The following is a 17,132-nucleotide window of genomic DNA, read 5'->3' as shown; positions in this document are numbered from 1 at the left end:
TCTCACCAGTGGAGGTTCTTGGACCAAGTTCCAAGTTGCTGATAAGCTTATATGCAATACCGTAATGACTTGCTAATGATGACGATTTCTTGCAATAGGCAATAGCTTAGGCGGTCTCTATCGGAGAGGTGTCTATTTATTTTTCTTGTTATTATCACTCAGATCAAATTCCGGAAGCAATATAAAAAAGAAATCGGTAAGATACTTTTGGAAGGGGTAAAAGGCATGAAACTTGAACTTAGCTACCGAGAAACAATGGTGCTGCAGATGTAAATTGAGTATAATTCGCTTACATAAAGATTTTTTTGTTTTTTTTTTATGTTTCGGATTCTGGAAAAGATCCTCTTTAAAATGATATACAATATGATACATAATTATTTATGTAGACTTAGTTATCTAGCAACAAATATTGAGCCGATTTTAGCTCCCACTGTATTTTATCACATTTTTAGCCAGGACAAACATGGCCGTAAAAAAAGAACCCCGGGACAGAATCTGATAGAACTTTGCCAGATTCATAGGGAAAGCATAAGCTTTCATTACATATAAGTCTCATCAGTGGAGGTTCTTGGACCAGATTCGCCCATTCTCCTTTAAACCGTATTGAGTAAATACGACGAACAATGTTTACACTAGCTTACATTTCGTAATATTTGGACGAGGTAATCTCCTCACGTCACTAACAAACTATAAAACCTGAAAGGCTCTCAGCTTTCGAATTGATTACAATAATTATACCGAGCGGAGCGTGTCGACCGAGTGAAACTGGCCGGGTATTGTATTATACAACTCTAATATCGAGAATACATCACTGTCCACTAACCTTTCAGTGTGATCAATAAATCGGTTCATGGCACGACATACGACAATATACATGAGTACTAAGTATGTGCATGACCTGCTGATGTCACCCGATTTAACAAGACGATGACATATGTAAATGTATTCGAAATATTATTATCACACGCTTACGCACTTAACTGTGTTCCTTACCAATGGCCCGTCATAAGTTTACTTACGAAGATGAATTTGGAAGCCACAAAACCTTTCTAAAGACATGTGGTAGGTACTTAACTCCTAATCAGTTGCTAATTCCGAGGACTATACGCCCTCGATGTTCGAGCCTGCGCATAAGTTGACTCACAGGTCAAAGTCTACTTCATTATATTATGGTCTCGAACATAAGCGACGACAAAAATGCAAATTATGTCTTAAATCGTATCTATCAGGTGAGGTTATGGTGTCGCGAACCTATTTACAAACTACACTACGGGTACTACTGGCAATGTTTACTACTGACATAGCAGATACAATGAGAAAGCAGATGGTTTACCCTGGTCGATCCACACGTCTGCGGCCAAACAAAATAACGCACAATAAACAAATGGCTGAATCACGCGCGGCTATCAACATGACTATTGTAGTGAACACACGTTGATTGAATACTCACCAGAAATAATTACATTTTATTAAAAAACCAAACAAACCCTTATAATACTTTCTGTTTCATCTGATGAGTAAACGAAGTCAATATCCAATCAACATCGCGTGCAAACTGGTTGACATGCTAGAAAACCTCTTGTCGTGTTTTGCGACAACTTTAACATCAATATTTTCAATGAAGTTCAATGTCAATCTTGGTGGCATGATAATTATAAGAAGTAAATAATTGAATATATCGGTGCACTTACGTGCCATGCGATCATATTATTTGGAAAAAAATAATACGGAATATATTAAAAATATATTGTGGAATACACCAACTCTTATTTGCACTTGCAGAAAGCTAAAAATAAGTATTTGCCTAGCCTGAGACCTGAGCTCAAAAACAGAAAATGTGGTAATTACAAAGCGCTATTTCCACTACATGTAAATATTTACTGTGACCGTAACGCGATCAAACTGCGGCGCGTTACATAATACTTGATCCCACACACCATTCATTAGTATACTCAGCTTGTAATGTACCACTATGTTTAAACAATATATTTTACGTGTAGTAATAAGTATAATGAGCGTGAGAAATGATTAGCTGTGGGTCGCAGATATGGTTATGAAAGTGCGGCCACGCGTGTGTCGTGCGGTTCCAGCTCGTTTGCAGACGATGAAGAGTAACTAATTCGCTGTGAACATGTGATGGTTGCAGTATTAGTTGGGGGTTAAACGACTAACTGGCAGATTAGATCAGCTAATGGCTGCCTAAAATACTAATCCCATGCCGCAACGGCACACCTGTTACATTGTATATTCAGTATACTTTACGACAGGTAAGTTTTCAAAACCAAAGAAACAAAGAAGTCCGTCACAAAGTCATGTGATATTATTGTTCAAAATTAATATTGTTTGAATTAACTGAAAGCAAGCGAGTACCAAGCTTACAGTCGATTGTCACGAATGTTTCGATAGCGCATACCACCGGCGTATTAATGATTAGTCATTGATGGAATGTCGAAGAAGACAGTGTAATGGATAGCAGCGTCCGCACGGTGTGACGCAAGCGACGTAACCGCATGCGCTAGCGCTGGTTCTACGGTTCTGCTCCAGGGAGCCGGCGAGGCAGAGTCCATCGTCCGGAGCTCGTGCGAAAAATTTTCGACCAAACAATGTATATCAGAACTCGTGGGCAAATATTTCTCAAAATACGAATATTACCCACAAGAATATTTCGGAGTGCGACTTCTTCTTTACGAAGGAAGATGCGTAGGCGATGTACCTATCTAATATTAATTTCAATGGTAACTCTTCAAAAACTTTATCTTATACTACTCAAATCGTACACCGTGTGACAGTGATCAGTGGAGGCATGCGTAAGTGCGTGTATCACATAATCTGCGGCAAAAACAGATGCGCGTGCGTCGCGCGGCGGTCGGCGCACGCAGCTGCGCGATAATGAGTTTCATAATCACTGCGCGTGATTGATGCGCGGATCCACGTCGCACTGGTTTTTGCGCCGGCGACCAGCACTCCTGAGACAATGACCCGCGACAGCAGCTAGCACCAGGTTTTCCACGCCAACGCCATGACTTGGCATGACCTCACATTAGACATGGCTGATGGCCGCCGCCTAATCATTCTGTGGTATTTAAATAAGTTTTTTACGAATAGATTTACGAAAATGAGGAACTTGATTATTTTATGGTCTGCTAAATGACCTTTCGATCTGTGGATGAGTAAACACAATAGTGTTGGAGTTATTGTCCTTTCAAGGAGTGGGGCCCCCCGGCTTGGCGGTTCAATAATAATCCATTGGAGATTATGTTGCCGGCACATAATTAATGGTACTTATTATAAAATTATACTTCGCGTTATTGCTATCAGCGGCACTCGAACACCATTAACTTTTCTTTTACTACCTAACTCTCCGCGCACAAGCATAGCGCACGGCAACAGGCAAACAAATCACATCATACCTAATATTATTACTTAAATACCGTTAATATACCTTATGGTCATGCCCAAAAATATTACAATAAAAAAGAAAAGTTGTATGTTTAATCAATCTCATAAATCTTGCGTATTACGAAGACACCTCGGGTCATGAATTTGCAAAGTAACTATCAAATGTCAATTTCATTCACCAGCGTAATAGCTTACCAACACAAGTCCGGAAGCTGAGACCGACGAGCTGTTTGAGCGAGATGGGGCGCCCGAGGCGGATGTAGGAGCTGCCGTTGAAGTAGGCCTCGGGCCGGTCCGAGGGGCCCAGCGGGCCCGCGGCGCCCGCCCCCGCGCCCGCCCCGAACGTCCATAGCACCACTGTTAGCCACGCTGGAACAAATATTTATACACTTTTAAAACTCCTGTGGCAATCGCATAAAATGTTCTTGCTACGCTAAATTGTTGTCATTTGATAGTAGACGATAAAACAGCGGTTATACAAACAAGAGAAGAAAGTATAAGGATCCAAAACTCATGGTTTATCTCGCGATAGTCTTGAAGAGTGCTGGGTGTCAGTTTGCGTGCATTTCCCGAGGAAGGTTGTATTCTAATAAATTTCTCTCAATAGCAATTTTCATTAGACTATTTCAGACTGAACTGAACGGACAGAGAGCCATTCGTTGTTTTATAACAAAACAGTTTTAAAATGCAATTGCAAGGGTATCACTGCAGAAAAGTAGATACATGTATCAACACCCACAGTGTTCATTACTGTAACTCATAGTTTTTACGTCAGATAGCGTGTGCATCACGATCATATCACTTACTTAATGTGCTTAATTGTTTTTTAAACGGTTGATGACGATTATAATTTACCCTCAGCATCCTCATCTCATCATATAATTTATCATCAGCGTCGTATCAGCATCACTTGAGTTCATAATACCTTCAATTTCGTATACCTAAACCTTGGTAATTGCATACGAAACACTTCTACAAGATTTTTAAAAGGACAATCATTTGACTCAATCATCATTGGCCTTATACATCTGTTTCAGACGATTTATGACGTCATTGACTCAATATAGCAACAGGTATAGGTTAAAGGCGGGCATACACATGCTTGTAGCAGACACACTTGCATGCCAGCTCCATGCAAATACCAATTTCTTTCAAATTTTATACGTTCACTGGTATGCAAGTAGATTCACTATATTTAATATTCGGACGTACTGTTTAGAAGTTTAGGTTGGCAATGTATCCAGTTTGCCATGTGCCGGTAGCTGGCATGCAAGCTACTGCCCCGTTAAAATGGCATGTAAGCCAGAGTACCCTTAGTTTAGCATTGAGACTGAACAAATGCACTTGTTACCCTCTCTATGATGTTACTCTTCCACTTGTATTAACAAACAACGTAATGCGATCGGCACTCGTACCCGGGTGCAGTTAGAGTCACATCACGTCAATGGGTCAACAGATATTGTGGTGGCCGGTGAGACACGTCAGGTGACAGTCGCTCGTCATGGCTGTGACGTCACGGCAGAGTGGCGGGGTCAGGCGGCGGCGCAATCCCGGCACATAGTGCATGCTCCAGCCCAGCCCATCTGACTGGCCTTTGTACTCGAAAGCCTTATGACGTCACACAACGTCAAAAAATCAATATTCCGAGTTTACCAGTGCGATATAGGTTAGGTACCTACTCCACCTTCTTGCATTTTTAATTGCCGGTTAACAGGGAATTCGGTAAATGTAACAGTTAATTAGTAGCATGTCTGTGGGTGTGCGGGTATCGGATAGCAATGCAATAATACATTACATAGAGGTGCAGCGGCAGCGACTAACAATCGGGTCACTCGGGCGTGGTACAAGACATGAGCACACGAGGGTTGAACTTGACATTTCAACACATACATAATAACACAATACTATAAACAGACAAAAAGTAATGCATTGTGGGAAACAAACAACGCGTCAATTCACTTCCCTTTTTTTGTGAATGAGATAAAAACTCTATAATTGTATACCAGGCATGGTAACGTGTCCATGTGTCAATCTCGAGAATGTTCCCGTTGAAAAACCCTTCAACGTGTTTTTACAAATAAAACCTACAAAGGGTTTTTCCCTTTAAAAGTGCTTACTTAACATCCAGTGTCCTTACACTGACAGCTTTAATTATCAAAATATTCCTTCTTGTACTCTGATCCTATATACCAGGCTAGGCAATAAAGCTCTCTTTACATAACTTTTGCGCCTTTTTCCAGCCGGGAACGGCACTTCACTCAACGTAACCATAGAATAAGGAATAATGTGTCGTAACTGAAGAAATGTAACGCGTTTTTTTACTGGAAACCGTTTTCATGTTTTGCTGCTGTAACCTTTATCATTAAGATTTAGGTTCGGTAAATACCAAATCAGTTATACAAGCCTCGATAAGTTCAATCGTTTCTAATCACACAATTCGATATGAGGTTATTCTTTACAGTCAAAAGATATTTTTATATTTTATTATACTTAATATCGCAGCCGTTCCATTACGAAACAGATTAATTGAACATCTAAAAATACTTGAAATGTAGACAACATTTATAATGACTGCGTTTGCGTGACACGTCCAGGGATATTGCTAGCGAATAGCAGAAGCAATTTCAGTCTTAACTAAGCCAGGGCTAAGGCATTGAAGCATCCCTCGTAAGTCTCCTATCACATGCACCAAGAGTGGGGGCTGCTAGGGCGGCGGGTGGCCCCGCGGCGGCGGCCGGGGCTCCAGCGGCTCAGTTATTGAATACAGTAATTATTGCTGCAGTAGCCCCCACGCCGGGCACACATCCACCATACGACTGTACCGGGACTAACAAACCGACCGCGGGAACTATTACAATCAATTGTTATCCATTGATCTTAGAGTGTCAGGCCTCATGAACAGTCTGGGTTCGATGGCCAGGCGATCTTAATTTTTTTCTAATACCTAACATTACTAGTCCTTTAGTTTGTAGTTCAATAGTTTGCATAGTGTATCTTTCTCGGTCCCAACAACCCGATATCAAATCAATAGTGGCTCTTAGCCCGTGCTAGATATGTCCCGAGACCAGTATCTAAACAACCAGCACTTATATAACTACTTTATTATGGGAAATGCAGCGCAGGCTTCATAGTTTTGATTCAACAACGACGCTAATAAATATTATTTACAAACATTCAACAGCTGTGGAAAATGTAATAACTTTGATAATATATGTTTAAAATAAGTGGTTAGTGAATGGACGTTAGATAACATTACTTGGTGGTGATTGATCGTGTGTTGCGACACGTCAATGTCACACAAGTTCTTTGACACGGTGATCCGCGAAGCCAATTAGTCCGCGAGTGAGAGCCTGCTTAATCGAGTTACAATCGATTCGTCACGAGATCCCAGCGCTGCAAACAAACACACACACGTGTTGCTAGCGAATTGTCCAATAAAGCTATCTAGAATTTGCTCACGAAGTACTTTATTAAAAACCTTTCCTTTCCATTGAACTTAACAAGACACGCAAAACCACTTTAAAACGCTCTCTAGCCTTAGTCATTCGATTAATGAATCACATACGCGACGAATTTCAGAATTTCTATTAAACAGAGAGAAACAATCATAAAGTTAATCAACTCAACAATTGCGATTTTTAGATATCAACCGTGTAGTGGCATTCATTGCAAGTTCCTTTGATACAAAATGATTTTCCATAAAACTTAAAAATTCTCTAATTTCTCAATTCAATTCTTCTGTCTACTTGCAATACAGCAGCGTATACATGGGACGCCTGCTGTCTGTATAAGGGACCGGCAGAAACCAAGCTTCGATCTGTTGAAATTCCGACCAATGAAAAAGACAAGAATTTGCGCAACAAAAATATTATACAAATAAACTGCTCTGGACAAATACATTTCAAAAGACGCGACCCGGAAGACTGCAATCATAGTATGTTTAGTGTGTCATTTGCAATGTGCATTAGGTATACCTAATGGTGCATTCGCGATATTGCTGATGGATGCAACGACTGTCGAGACTGGACAATCACACGTCCACGTTTTAATGCTCGTCTCGAGATCAAACTGGTTGCAGCCGCTCTATGTAGATATATTAGCCGCATCAAAGCGACAGGAATTATAGGTGGAAACGATGAGGACATTACACTCGTTGAAACATGACAACTGATGATATGCAGGTGATCTGGACATTTATCTTTTTAATACTGGTTGCACTACGGCAAGGCGTCCTTTAAGTCAGAATTTCTTCGTTGGTAAATCAATAACCTTTTGCATTATGTTCTACCATATTAATTACATTATTATTATTTCTTGTGTACCCATTTTGTAAGTGCTCTTGGACCTGTAAAAGGCTGTTTGTTTTTTAGTATTAACTATTATTTTGTATCGTTAGCTGTTAGTCTTCCAATAAAAAAATAATAAATATATAAATAAAATATCAAAAACGTCCTGGATAAAAATAAAAACAATTCTTTTTCCTTGAAAACCTGTTGGAATATTTTTTCAGTACATTTATAAGTTTCATGTCTTATTTCAAGGTAGGTACTTACAATACAATTTGAAAGTGTAACGAACGAACTCGTGATTTATGTTTTTATTTCTCAACTAACAAAACAGCGAGATTTGGAAAGTTTTGTTTTGGTCTCTTTACATGTATGGAATGCATAAACTCTGGCGATTTCACGGTCGCTATCTGTGACTGCGTTGCAGTTGCGAGAAACTGTGATTGAAAACTGTTGTTTCAAATCAGATTAGCTGTGAGTAATATAAACTTTCACGAGTTACAAAATTGAGCTACTCGTTGTTAGAAGTCACTCTAAAAGGTAACGCAATGTGGTACCGTCTCTTTTCAGTGCAACTAAAGTATTCTAGATTTTACCATTATCAAGAATACGATCTCGAGAGGAGTGGGCCGTGGGCGTGTGGAGGCTGCGCTTACGACATTATCCTCTCAACCGGCGGAGGTCGGTAGCCAATCTTCAGACGTTGCAACATGTGTACTGTATGTATAAGCCGGAGTAGAGACGGGCGATTGTTGTGGGCTCTTGACAACAATGGGTTACACACGCGGGCGGCGCGCCATAACGGGGCACCTCCGCGCTCCGGGCCGACTCGCTGAATGGATCACTTCAAAATGTGCGAAATGCAGATTGAGACAGTTATATTACCTGGCTGTGGCTTGACTTGACCACGTGAACGCCAGATCGAGATTTAATTTAAAAGTAGATGTTACTTATTCCTCGATTGCCTTCATATGGTGTGTACAAAAGGAAACACACTCCATTCCTAAGCGCTTAGTCCCCAAGAGCAATAGAGCCATTACAACATACGACTCACTCTAGTCAAGTAAAGGCAAGGAAATAACAACATTGTAATCAGTGTGCGTCATAGAGTCACAGTTAAGAAAGTTTCTAACAGTGAATTACTAGCCTACTGCAGTCAGTAGGTAGGTAGTAATAAACTTACTCTGTGTACTGACACAGAGTAAGTTTATTACTACAATACACAGGTGTACACAGCACTCAATAATAACAATGCAACCAAATGCATCGGTTGGTTACTTATACTCACTGCACAACTTATGGATTACAAATCAATAATCGAGTTTATATAAACTCGAGTGCGCAATGAGGCATCAGTCAGCAATTCGTAAATATGGTTGTACAGTATAGTGCGCACGCGCATAGCGTGGCGGTGACGTCACAGTGCGGCGCGGACGCAGGTAGCACGTGACTCACCGCTCCCGGAACACGGAGGAAACCCGCTAAGTGCTGACTCAGAGGGTTCACCAAACTTCGCGACGATTTCATTCACGACTTCTAGAATTTTTAGCAACGGTTCTGTTATTGTCACGCTCAGGTAAAGATACGACGGCCTTGACTGTGGCAGTTATGACACCACAATACATGCGGAGGCGTTTTTTTTATCCGACTTGAGGTAAGCGATTAAAGTGGTTACAATGTATACTGGAGTTATACGTACTCTAGGAACAATCATAACTCAACTGAATGTTACAAACAATCACGTCTGTCTGATCATAATCATCAAAGCTGACACTGGTTTCTATCGAATCCCACTCTTGTCAGATTACAGTGGTACAATGTGAGAAAATGACAAATTACACGATACAATAGTATTATTACCGTAACGGTAAAAGCGGCGAACTGGGCCACCCACTGGCTGCCGACGACTTCACCTAATACTGTATTACTAACTCTCTCTCTTGGTCGGTCCCTCATATCTGAGGATCGTGGTCAGCATCAGGGTTGCACCTGGAGCGTATGATCTGCCTCCACCGGTTCCTAACTAGCTTACTAACTAGCTTGCTAACTAGCTTTACAATATACCTATATGCTCTACAGTTTATAATGTCCCACTGTTGGGCAAAGGCCTCCCTCTAGTTCCTATTGACGAGTCTATTCATTGAGTCTATGAACTAGAGGTAGGATAAGTTTATGTATATTTATAGAAATATACATAAACTTATCTTCAAATCCAAAGAAATCTGGCCAATAACTATCATCTCTAAACATCCACCAAGCCGCATCAACCAAAGCTGTGCATCCGAGGCCGTTTATGTTGTTGTTATGTATGTATGGAATAAATATTACGCTAACGGTAAGAATATTGTAGTACGCCACCCACCGTCTGTTGGTTCACAATACCTAGCTCTGCTGTCTATATTATTAATGTCTTCAGACGCTGCTGGCTCTATTCTCTATAATACAGTAGCCTACAGAGCGGATTCGCTCCACTAGGCAGCGCCGCGGCCTCACGTGCCATTTCTATTTGCAGCACCGTTAAAATTTGTTTTGTTTCCATTATCTGTGATTGTTACCCGCAGCCGCAGTCAGAGGCTTCGATTACTGTCTCGAGTGGAGCCACGCGGCGGAACTAATCAACATGAGACAACTGGACCATACACAATACCACTCGACGCTCGTTTTTGATTGTTTATATTCTTTGGAAGCTCGGTGAAGCGTGGGTATTTAGTTCATCTTGTGATGGATGTACCTCTGACTAACCTGATTGGGAACATTTAGAGTGGATGATTGTTACCCTTTCACTCAAAACTACTGAAAAGATTTGGAAACATCACGCTAGTATAGTTTATACATCAGAATAATATCTAAGCTATAATTGATAGATACACACGCGGACACACTAGTAATATAGAAAAAAAAACGTGTTTTTATGTGAATTTTGGGCGCCGCTTCTTCACTTCACATGACACGCCCTGAAGTGCTTAGATCTGTAGATAATGAAATAATGTTATGTCTGTAACCTGTTACGTGTGTTTATTAAATAAATAAAGAAAAACAATCTCAACTCTCAGGAAGAGACCTCTATCGAAATAATGTTAAAGTAAATAACAAGTGGTGATACTTCGACATTGAGGATGTTTCTTATAAAAGACATCAACGAGCCCAAGCATTCCTTTCTGGATAGAACTATTACCTGTCTACCTACGTTATCAGTCTAATCTAGTGAACGATAGAAAGCAAAACTCGTCGTAGTATGAAGATAAGTCAATAAAAACCTTTCAATGGCTTCCAACAACAAAAACAGACGCGTACACGCGAATCCGATTGAGCGATAGAGACACGTGGACATAGAGGGCCCATCGGCACAACGCATCACGCTTTCCTCTCGCCGTTACATAAACAAACAGATCAGTTCTGCTTTCCGCATCTGATTTGTTGACTCAGACAATCAATTTGTACTTCGTAATAGTCTGTTTACTTTTAGTTGTGTTTTCTTTATTGTAATTATGTCATTTTCGTTGTCTAACTAATGGACCGATACTCACCACACAATGCAAACACCAAATGCAAGTTGTTTCTGAAGACATGTGTCTATATTCAGACCACTAGAAATTACGAGCATAACTTAACGTCTATAATGGACGGCTGGATGGATGGATGGTATAATTTTCCACCCGCCGCGGTTGGTTCCCGGGCCTGTAAACAGGTAACGGTACCTCGGTGCTCCGCTCCGGGACGGAGACAATAAACCAGTAATCTTGAAGATTGCATCTGATACAGTAACGGTGAACGATATGCAGCAGGGAAACATACTGTGAGAACGAGTCATACCTCCACCAGCAATAGGTAATTAAAAACGGCGCTTCAAGGAAAAAGTCAAGGAAACCACAAAACCGCACGCAATTTTATATGCGGATTACTTCAATCAGGAATGAAATGAATTGTTTCTGATAACAGCATTTGAAAGGAAAAACCAATTCTCACGGCTAAAGAGAACGTCGCATGAATTGAAAGCAAAACTATTTTGGAAATCAGTCACAAATTCACAATACTGGTAAGGGCACGAAATGCAATAAAATCATGCAAAATCAATTCTACGATAACCAGAACTGGGTTGGTCGACTGGTGGGGAGAGATTGATGTTGAAAAACTTTACTAACTCAAGAATTTATTTACCACAATATTGTAACACACGGTTGATGCAAACAATGATTAATTCGTATAACATAACAATAATTCATTGCATACACAAAAAATGGAAAGTTACAGAAACAAAAGACAAATAAACAGTACAATAGGTGGTCTACCTGCCTACGTAATTATTGAAAATATAAAATATTTACGTAAATTACAGTCAATAAGACATGTTTTTAACTAAGTCCATGGATCAGGTACGCTTTCTCGGTCGCGACCTCGCCGGCGACAAGTCTTTTGCCCGCATTCGCAGTCAAACTTATTACAAATATGTTTTCATTCACTAATTGCTAATTATTCACTTGTATATTTAATTTGTCCATTGTTCAGTTCCAATGCCAAATCTCACCGGCAAAGGAAGGAAGACGTCGGGTTTGAAGATTGTCTCTCCTTGGAGCAAACAATGCTTAACATTAAATCATTCCGCACATTAAGCACAATGTCGTATGCTCGCAGGTTTCAACACACGTGTGTCACATCGATCCAGTTAGCGCCACTCGAGGTGTGTGGTGCAAAAAAATAATTAACCTTATCACTTTCGAAAGCTCTCGAGTGCTCGAAATATAGATTGGATGTGAAAATCTCACGGTCGCGCAGAACTAGCGATATCACGTGACGCCAAACGGCACTCGCAGCGAGCTCCACTCTCCGTTACGTGTCGCATTTCCACGAATATGCTCTCCACGTTAAATTTATGAACATTTAAATGGCTCTCAAGTGCCGTGACGACCGGCAACGAACCTCAATTAGATGGTTCACAGAAAAAATGTTTTAGCGAAAAGCCCCTTTTGAAACGGTTTTTAACTATAATGAATGCGCGATGGGTTTTAATGCATTCGTTGTTAAAAGATAAACATAAATAGAAAGTGTATTTTTAAGGTGCTAAATGTTATTGACGTTAAATTGGTTCGGGTGAAATGAAGCACATCGCATTAAAACACTCGCGAGTTAATCAAGTTCCATGCACACAAGCCGCAACAACGGCTGCCATTTAATTATACTCGGCTTCAGTATTTAATGCACATTACGTAAATGGATATCTAGTCTAGTGCATTCAAATCCCATTACGTGTATCTAATCCCGCAGCTTTTACGCCGGCCGAGGCGAGGCGAGGCTAAAAGCCGGTACAATGCGCCTTTGTCTAGCCCCGTGCCACATCTTAGCCGCATTAAAGGCACCATGTTATATTATTATCATTATCTAGTCTCAAATGTTTAGTATACAAGCTGATCTTATTATGGAAACTCTGAAACTTACGTAGGTATTTGTCAATATACTCCTCATACCGAAATCTCCATTCTGTAAATTGAGATGTATCGATTTTTTTAATTGCACGGATTTTGAGAATGTTTCGATTACCCCCAAACATAAAACTACTCGTATTACTGCATGTTTTAATCTTTGCTTGAGAGGCTTATTCTATTTTTATGAATTGCTACAATTTTCCATTTCACTTGTAGGTACGTTTTTCATATCCCACACACAGTAATGATGTGAATAAGAAGACCTGTGCGGAACCGGTAATGTTCGCCGTTACAAGTACTGTAAGGAGAAAACCTTACTTAAGATTTGATTCTGTTATGTGCCTCCAAAATAAGGTCAACAAGTAGCTCCCTGTCGGACAGGCCGGCCAACGTTTATATGAGCTGGTTGTGGGGTACAGTCCGCAATAGTTGCACAAGACGCCGGCTATTGTTTTACTTACAGGCTGCTCTTGAACTGGACCACTTTCATTTCCCGCACTACGCGATGCTCCTACCAAGCATTGACAACTATCGGCTTTTAACAACATGACATAGACCACGGAATAGAAGAGAGAGGTTGGAAGGGCCAAGTGAGCGCGAAACGCGCGCCATACAAGTATGAACAAATACTTCATACTTGGCACTCCACTCGTCCGAAAATTTACGACCCACGAAGCTCCGTGGTAGTAGTTTGGGCGGCTATGGAATTTGAGAAGCAGTAGAGCTATTGCAATTATCTGTTTGCAGGAGTAGTAGTAAAAGAGAGTGGGGTTGAACCGGCAACAGCGGTTCTCATACAAAATGCGCGTTAGGGCCTTTCCAACTTTTTCTTGACTTTGATGATTTTTTCTTTTAGTTGAAGACCACTCCACAGTGCTCTCCTAACTATTCTAATATGCACTACCCAGGAACGAGAACACTTTTTACAAGTTTTGTATATTTTTTGCCAACGTAGTACGTGCTTTTTCACATCGAACCAGACGCCGTTCTTAAAATAGTTAACAACTAAACTAGATACGCGTTCTGAGCCAAACAATACAATTAAACTTATATTGCGCCATGACGAGCAGTATAACAATAATGGAAAGATGTCTGGATAGAGATTGCAACGGTTGACGTGATGTCTAGGTACAACCCTGCGAGCGTGTCGGTGACGTGCCCGGTCACCTCACATCACTGAGGATACCTAAACATCACTTTTTGGAGTAAAGCGAAGCAGGATCAACAAGAGCGGCAGGTTCACCTGAGAAGCGCCGCCGAGGGTCAACGTTCTGGCAGACGGCCTGTCGCATTCGTATCTCGCATTATAACAGAACTTACTCCAACGTCACACGTTCGAGAACCATAATGTCTCCGGGGACGAGGAAATTGTATTATAAACGAGTAACGGTACCTACAGACCGCCTTCGAGCGTTTCCGCATCTTTTTCAACAACTTATCGAGAATCATTTGGGTTAGATACATGTTGTAAAAACGGCAAAACATTTGACTGTAGGAAAGAACTCGGAGAGAAAAAAGATCAGATAAATTTACAAGCTATTTGGAAATAAACTAGAAATTATAGTGAAGAACCGCAGTTTATTAACTTCTTTTGTAGGTAAACGTAGTTAGGTGATTCCATTGTTAATCGAACATTGAACATTATGAAGCGTGAAGCGGTGAACGGTCACAAAAATGGAAAATATTTCGGTTTGGCAGGTTGAATGTAGAGGTAAAAACTAGATGGCGGAGGTCGCGGGGCGTCACGCGCCGCCGCGCGGCACCTGCCTGCGCCGGTGCGCGCCGCGTGTGCGCCACCGCACGGCCACAACATACATTATCATATATTTTTAGTAAGACGAGTACCATAGTAGACCCGGCGACTATTAAGATAACATCGGCGCGTACATATCTACGAGGTGCATAAAACATTCGCCGACTGATCAGTGGACGTGGTACTCGACAACTAGCCGTCCAACTACATGTTTTCACGCAAATGTGTTTATTTAAACTACATGTTTCTGCTCTGGAGTCAAAAGACTGCATTGATCGCAGGATATCGAAATGTCATTAAGATAGCTGCTACAGCTATCTACTACTATTTATAATTTTGACTATTTTGTACAATTCATTGTTGCACCTACAAATATTGAGGTAAAATGAGCAAAATGACCTCTGCAGAGCAATTTCATAGCAAATTACAAAATTAAATGTGTGAAATTGATTCACTGAACCATGGAAATGATGTATTGTAATGGCTGTTTTTGCTGTTCCCCAGATTGTACAGAAATTCACATACTTAATTCTACTGAAATTTTACTATACCTAGCTTGTCATTAATTAAAACTCAAATCTCAGTTCATTTTAGGCTGTCATTTACTACCGTTACTCTATTAAATGACAAGATATTATATAATTATATATCATTAAAGAATTCCAACATGCTAAATGATGTCCATATGACTCCTCTTCTATAACAACCATCTCGATTGTAATCTGAGTGGACAAATATTTGATTGGAATCTGCTGATTGCAATTTAAAACCAGACTTGGGAGAGCAAGCACAACATATGCAATGCACTCATTTGTAAACCACACTGCAGTGACAGCACTGCAGAGACATGGCGACTTCAACAACAAGGAGCACTTTCCACTAGTAAACATGTCAGGAGGCCCACCATGACACATGACTTTCATTCTGCTGACAAACTTCCCTCCACCAACACCATAATAGGCATGTTACACACAATGTAGTCACATTGTTAATGACCTTTCATGTGAATTCAATAATTCATTACTTATTATTCATTTTGGTTTACAATTACATATTTATTTAAAGGTATACATCCCCATGTACAAACTGAAACATAGTTTTGTGTATGTAAGAACAATTCATTACCATTATTAAAATAAAGGATGTTCAACTGATAAACCATTTCAAACATTGTAAATATGCCTAACAAGCATATGGAGACAATTTAAATGTTTTTACATTTAAATTATCCAGGAGTTATCTTTAGTTTTTGGTTTAAGGGGTGTCTGGATATGTGTTTAGATTATGACAGCCCTCAGGTTACCATGGAAACTGGACAGAGCATGATTCATTACATTACCCGTGGCCTAGTTTCAAATTGCATTTTTATGCATCCAGCTATATTGTCAATACTCTGCAGTCACTGAAGAGATGAGCATTATGTTTTCCATGTCAAGATAAGCACAACAATCTCAATAAAGGTTTATAAAACAATCAAATCAATACCTAAGTATATTTATTGTTTATTTCAAGACAATTTACAGATAAATATTCATACTAACATTTGATAAAATAAAAACTAGGCACCTATTTAATGAAAAGATGCAGAGATAATTATGAAAGCTTGTAAAAAAGCTTGGATTTTTGATGAATATAAACAACAATAATTTATACGAGTGATACAATGCTAAATTAAATTCTAGACCGTTATTTGAAGCATAATAATATGAGATAGGCATTTTCTGTGTTCCGCTTTATCTTCCTTCCTTGTCTACCCTAGAGTCGCCTTCTCTGTCACTCATGCGTCATCACCAGGCAGCGAGTTGTGGTTATGAAAACCCCAACTAGATTCTGATCATTGGCGTCCTGGTTTCCGCACCGCACGGTCGTGCTCAGGAGCTCCGTTATAATACTTACAATTTTATACCAGTTCCTAGCTTCTTCTGGTTCATGTAAGTTTTTTTTTTTTTTCCAACTAATTACAGTTTGAATTTTATTTTAAAACTGTTTTCTTCACTCCTTCTGTAACTAATATCAAAAATAACGGTGAAGTAGCTCAGAAGCATTCCAAACCTAGAAAGCGTGTGAGAGCAAGTAGTACTTCATCATCATCGTCAAGTTCGACGAGCTCGAGTTCATCCTCGTCGTCATCTAGCTCTGCTTCGCATAGCAAACGCAAATTGAAGCGCCGCCACAATAAAAAAAGGGGGGGCAAGCGTGGTCGTCGCCGTGATTATCGACTCGACAAATTATCACAGGAGTTAAGCGAACTTCGTAAAAGATTTACTTTTCGTG

The 17,132-nt window shown here is 40.2% G+C and overlaps 1 protein-coding gene across 1 annotated transcript in view; it reads right to left on the bottom strand.

The window, feature by feature from the left end:
• The window catches only part of LOC126382257 (protein crumbs), a 56,238-nt gene that overhangs the window by 34,100 nt on the left and 5,006 nt on the right, over nt 1-17,132 (bottom strand). Inside the window, exon 2 of the mRNA XM_050032067.1 lies at nt 3,595-3,768. Within this exon, the coding sequence (XP_049888024.1) occupies nt 3,595-3,768 (174 nt within the window). The remainder of the gene's footprint in view (nt 1-3,594; nt 3,769-17,132) is intronic.

The sequence above is a fragment of the Pectinophora gossypiella genome, chromosome 3 (assembly GCF_024362695.1).
Source record: "Pectinophora gossypiella chromosome 3, ilPecGoss1.1, whole genome shotgun sequence".
Classification (NCBI taxonomy): Eukaryota; Metazoa; Arthropoda; class Insecta; order Lepidoptera; family Gelechiidae; genus Pectinophora; species Pectinophora gossypiella.
Note: the sequence above shows the minus strand (reverse complement) of the source record. Positions and strands in the feature narration are given on the sequence as shown.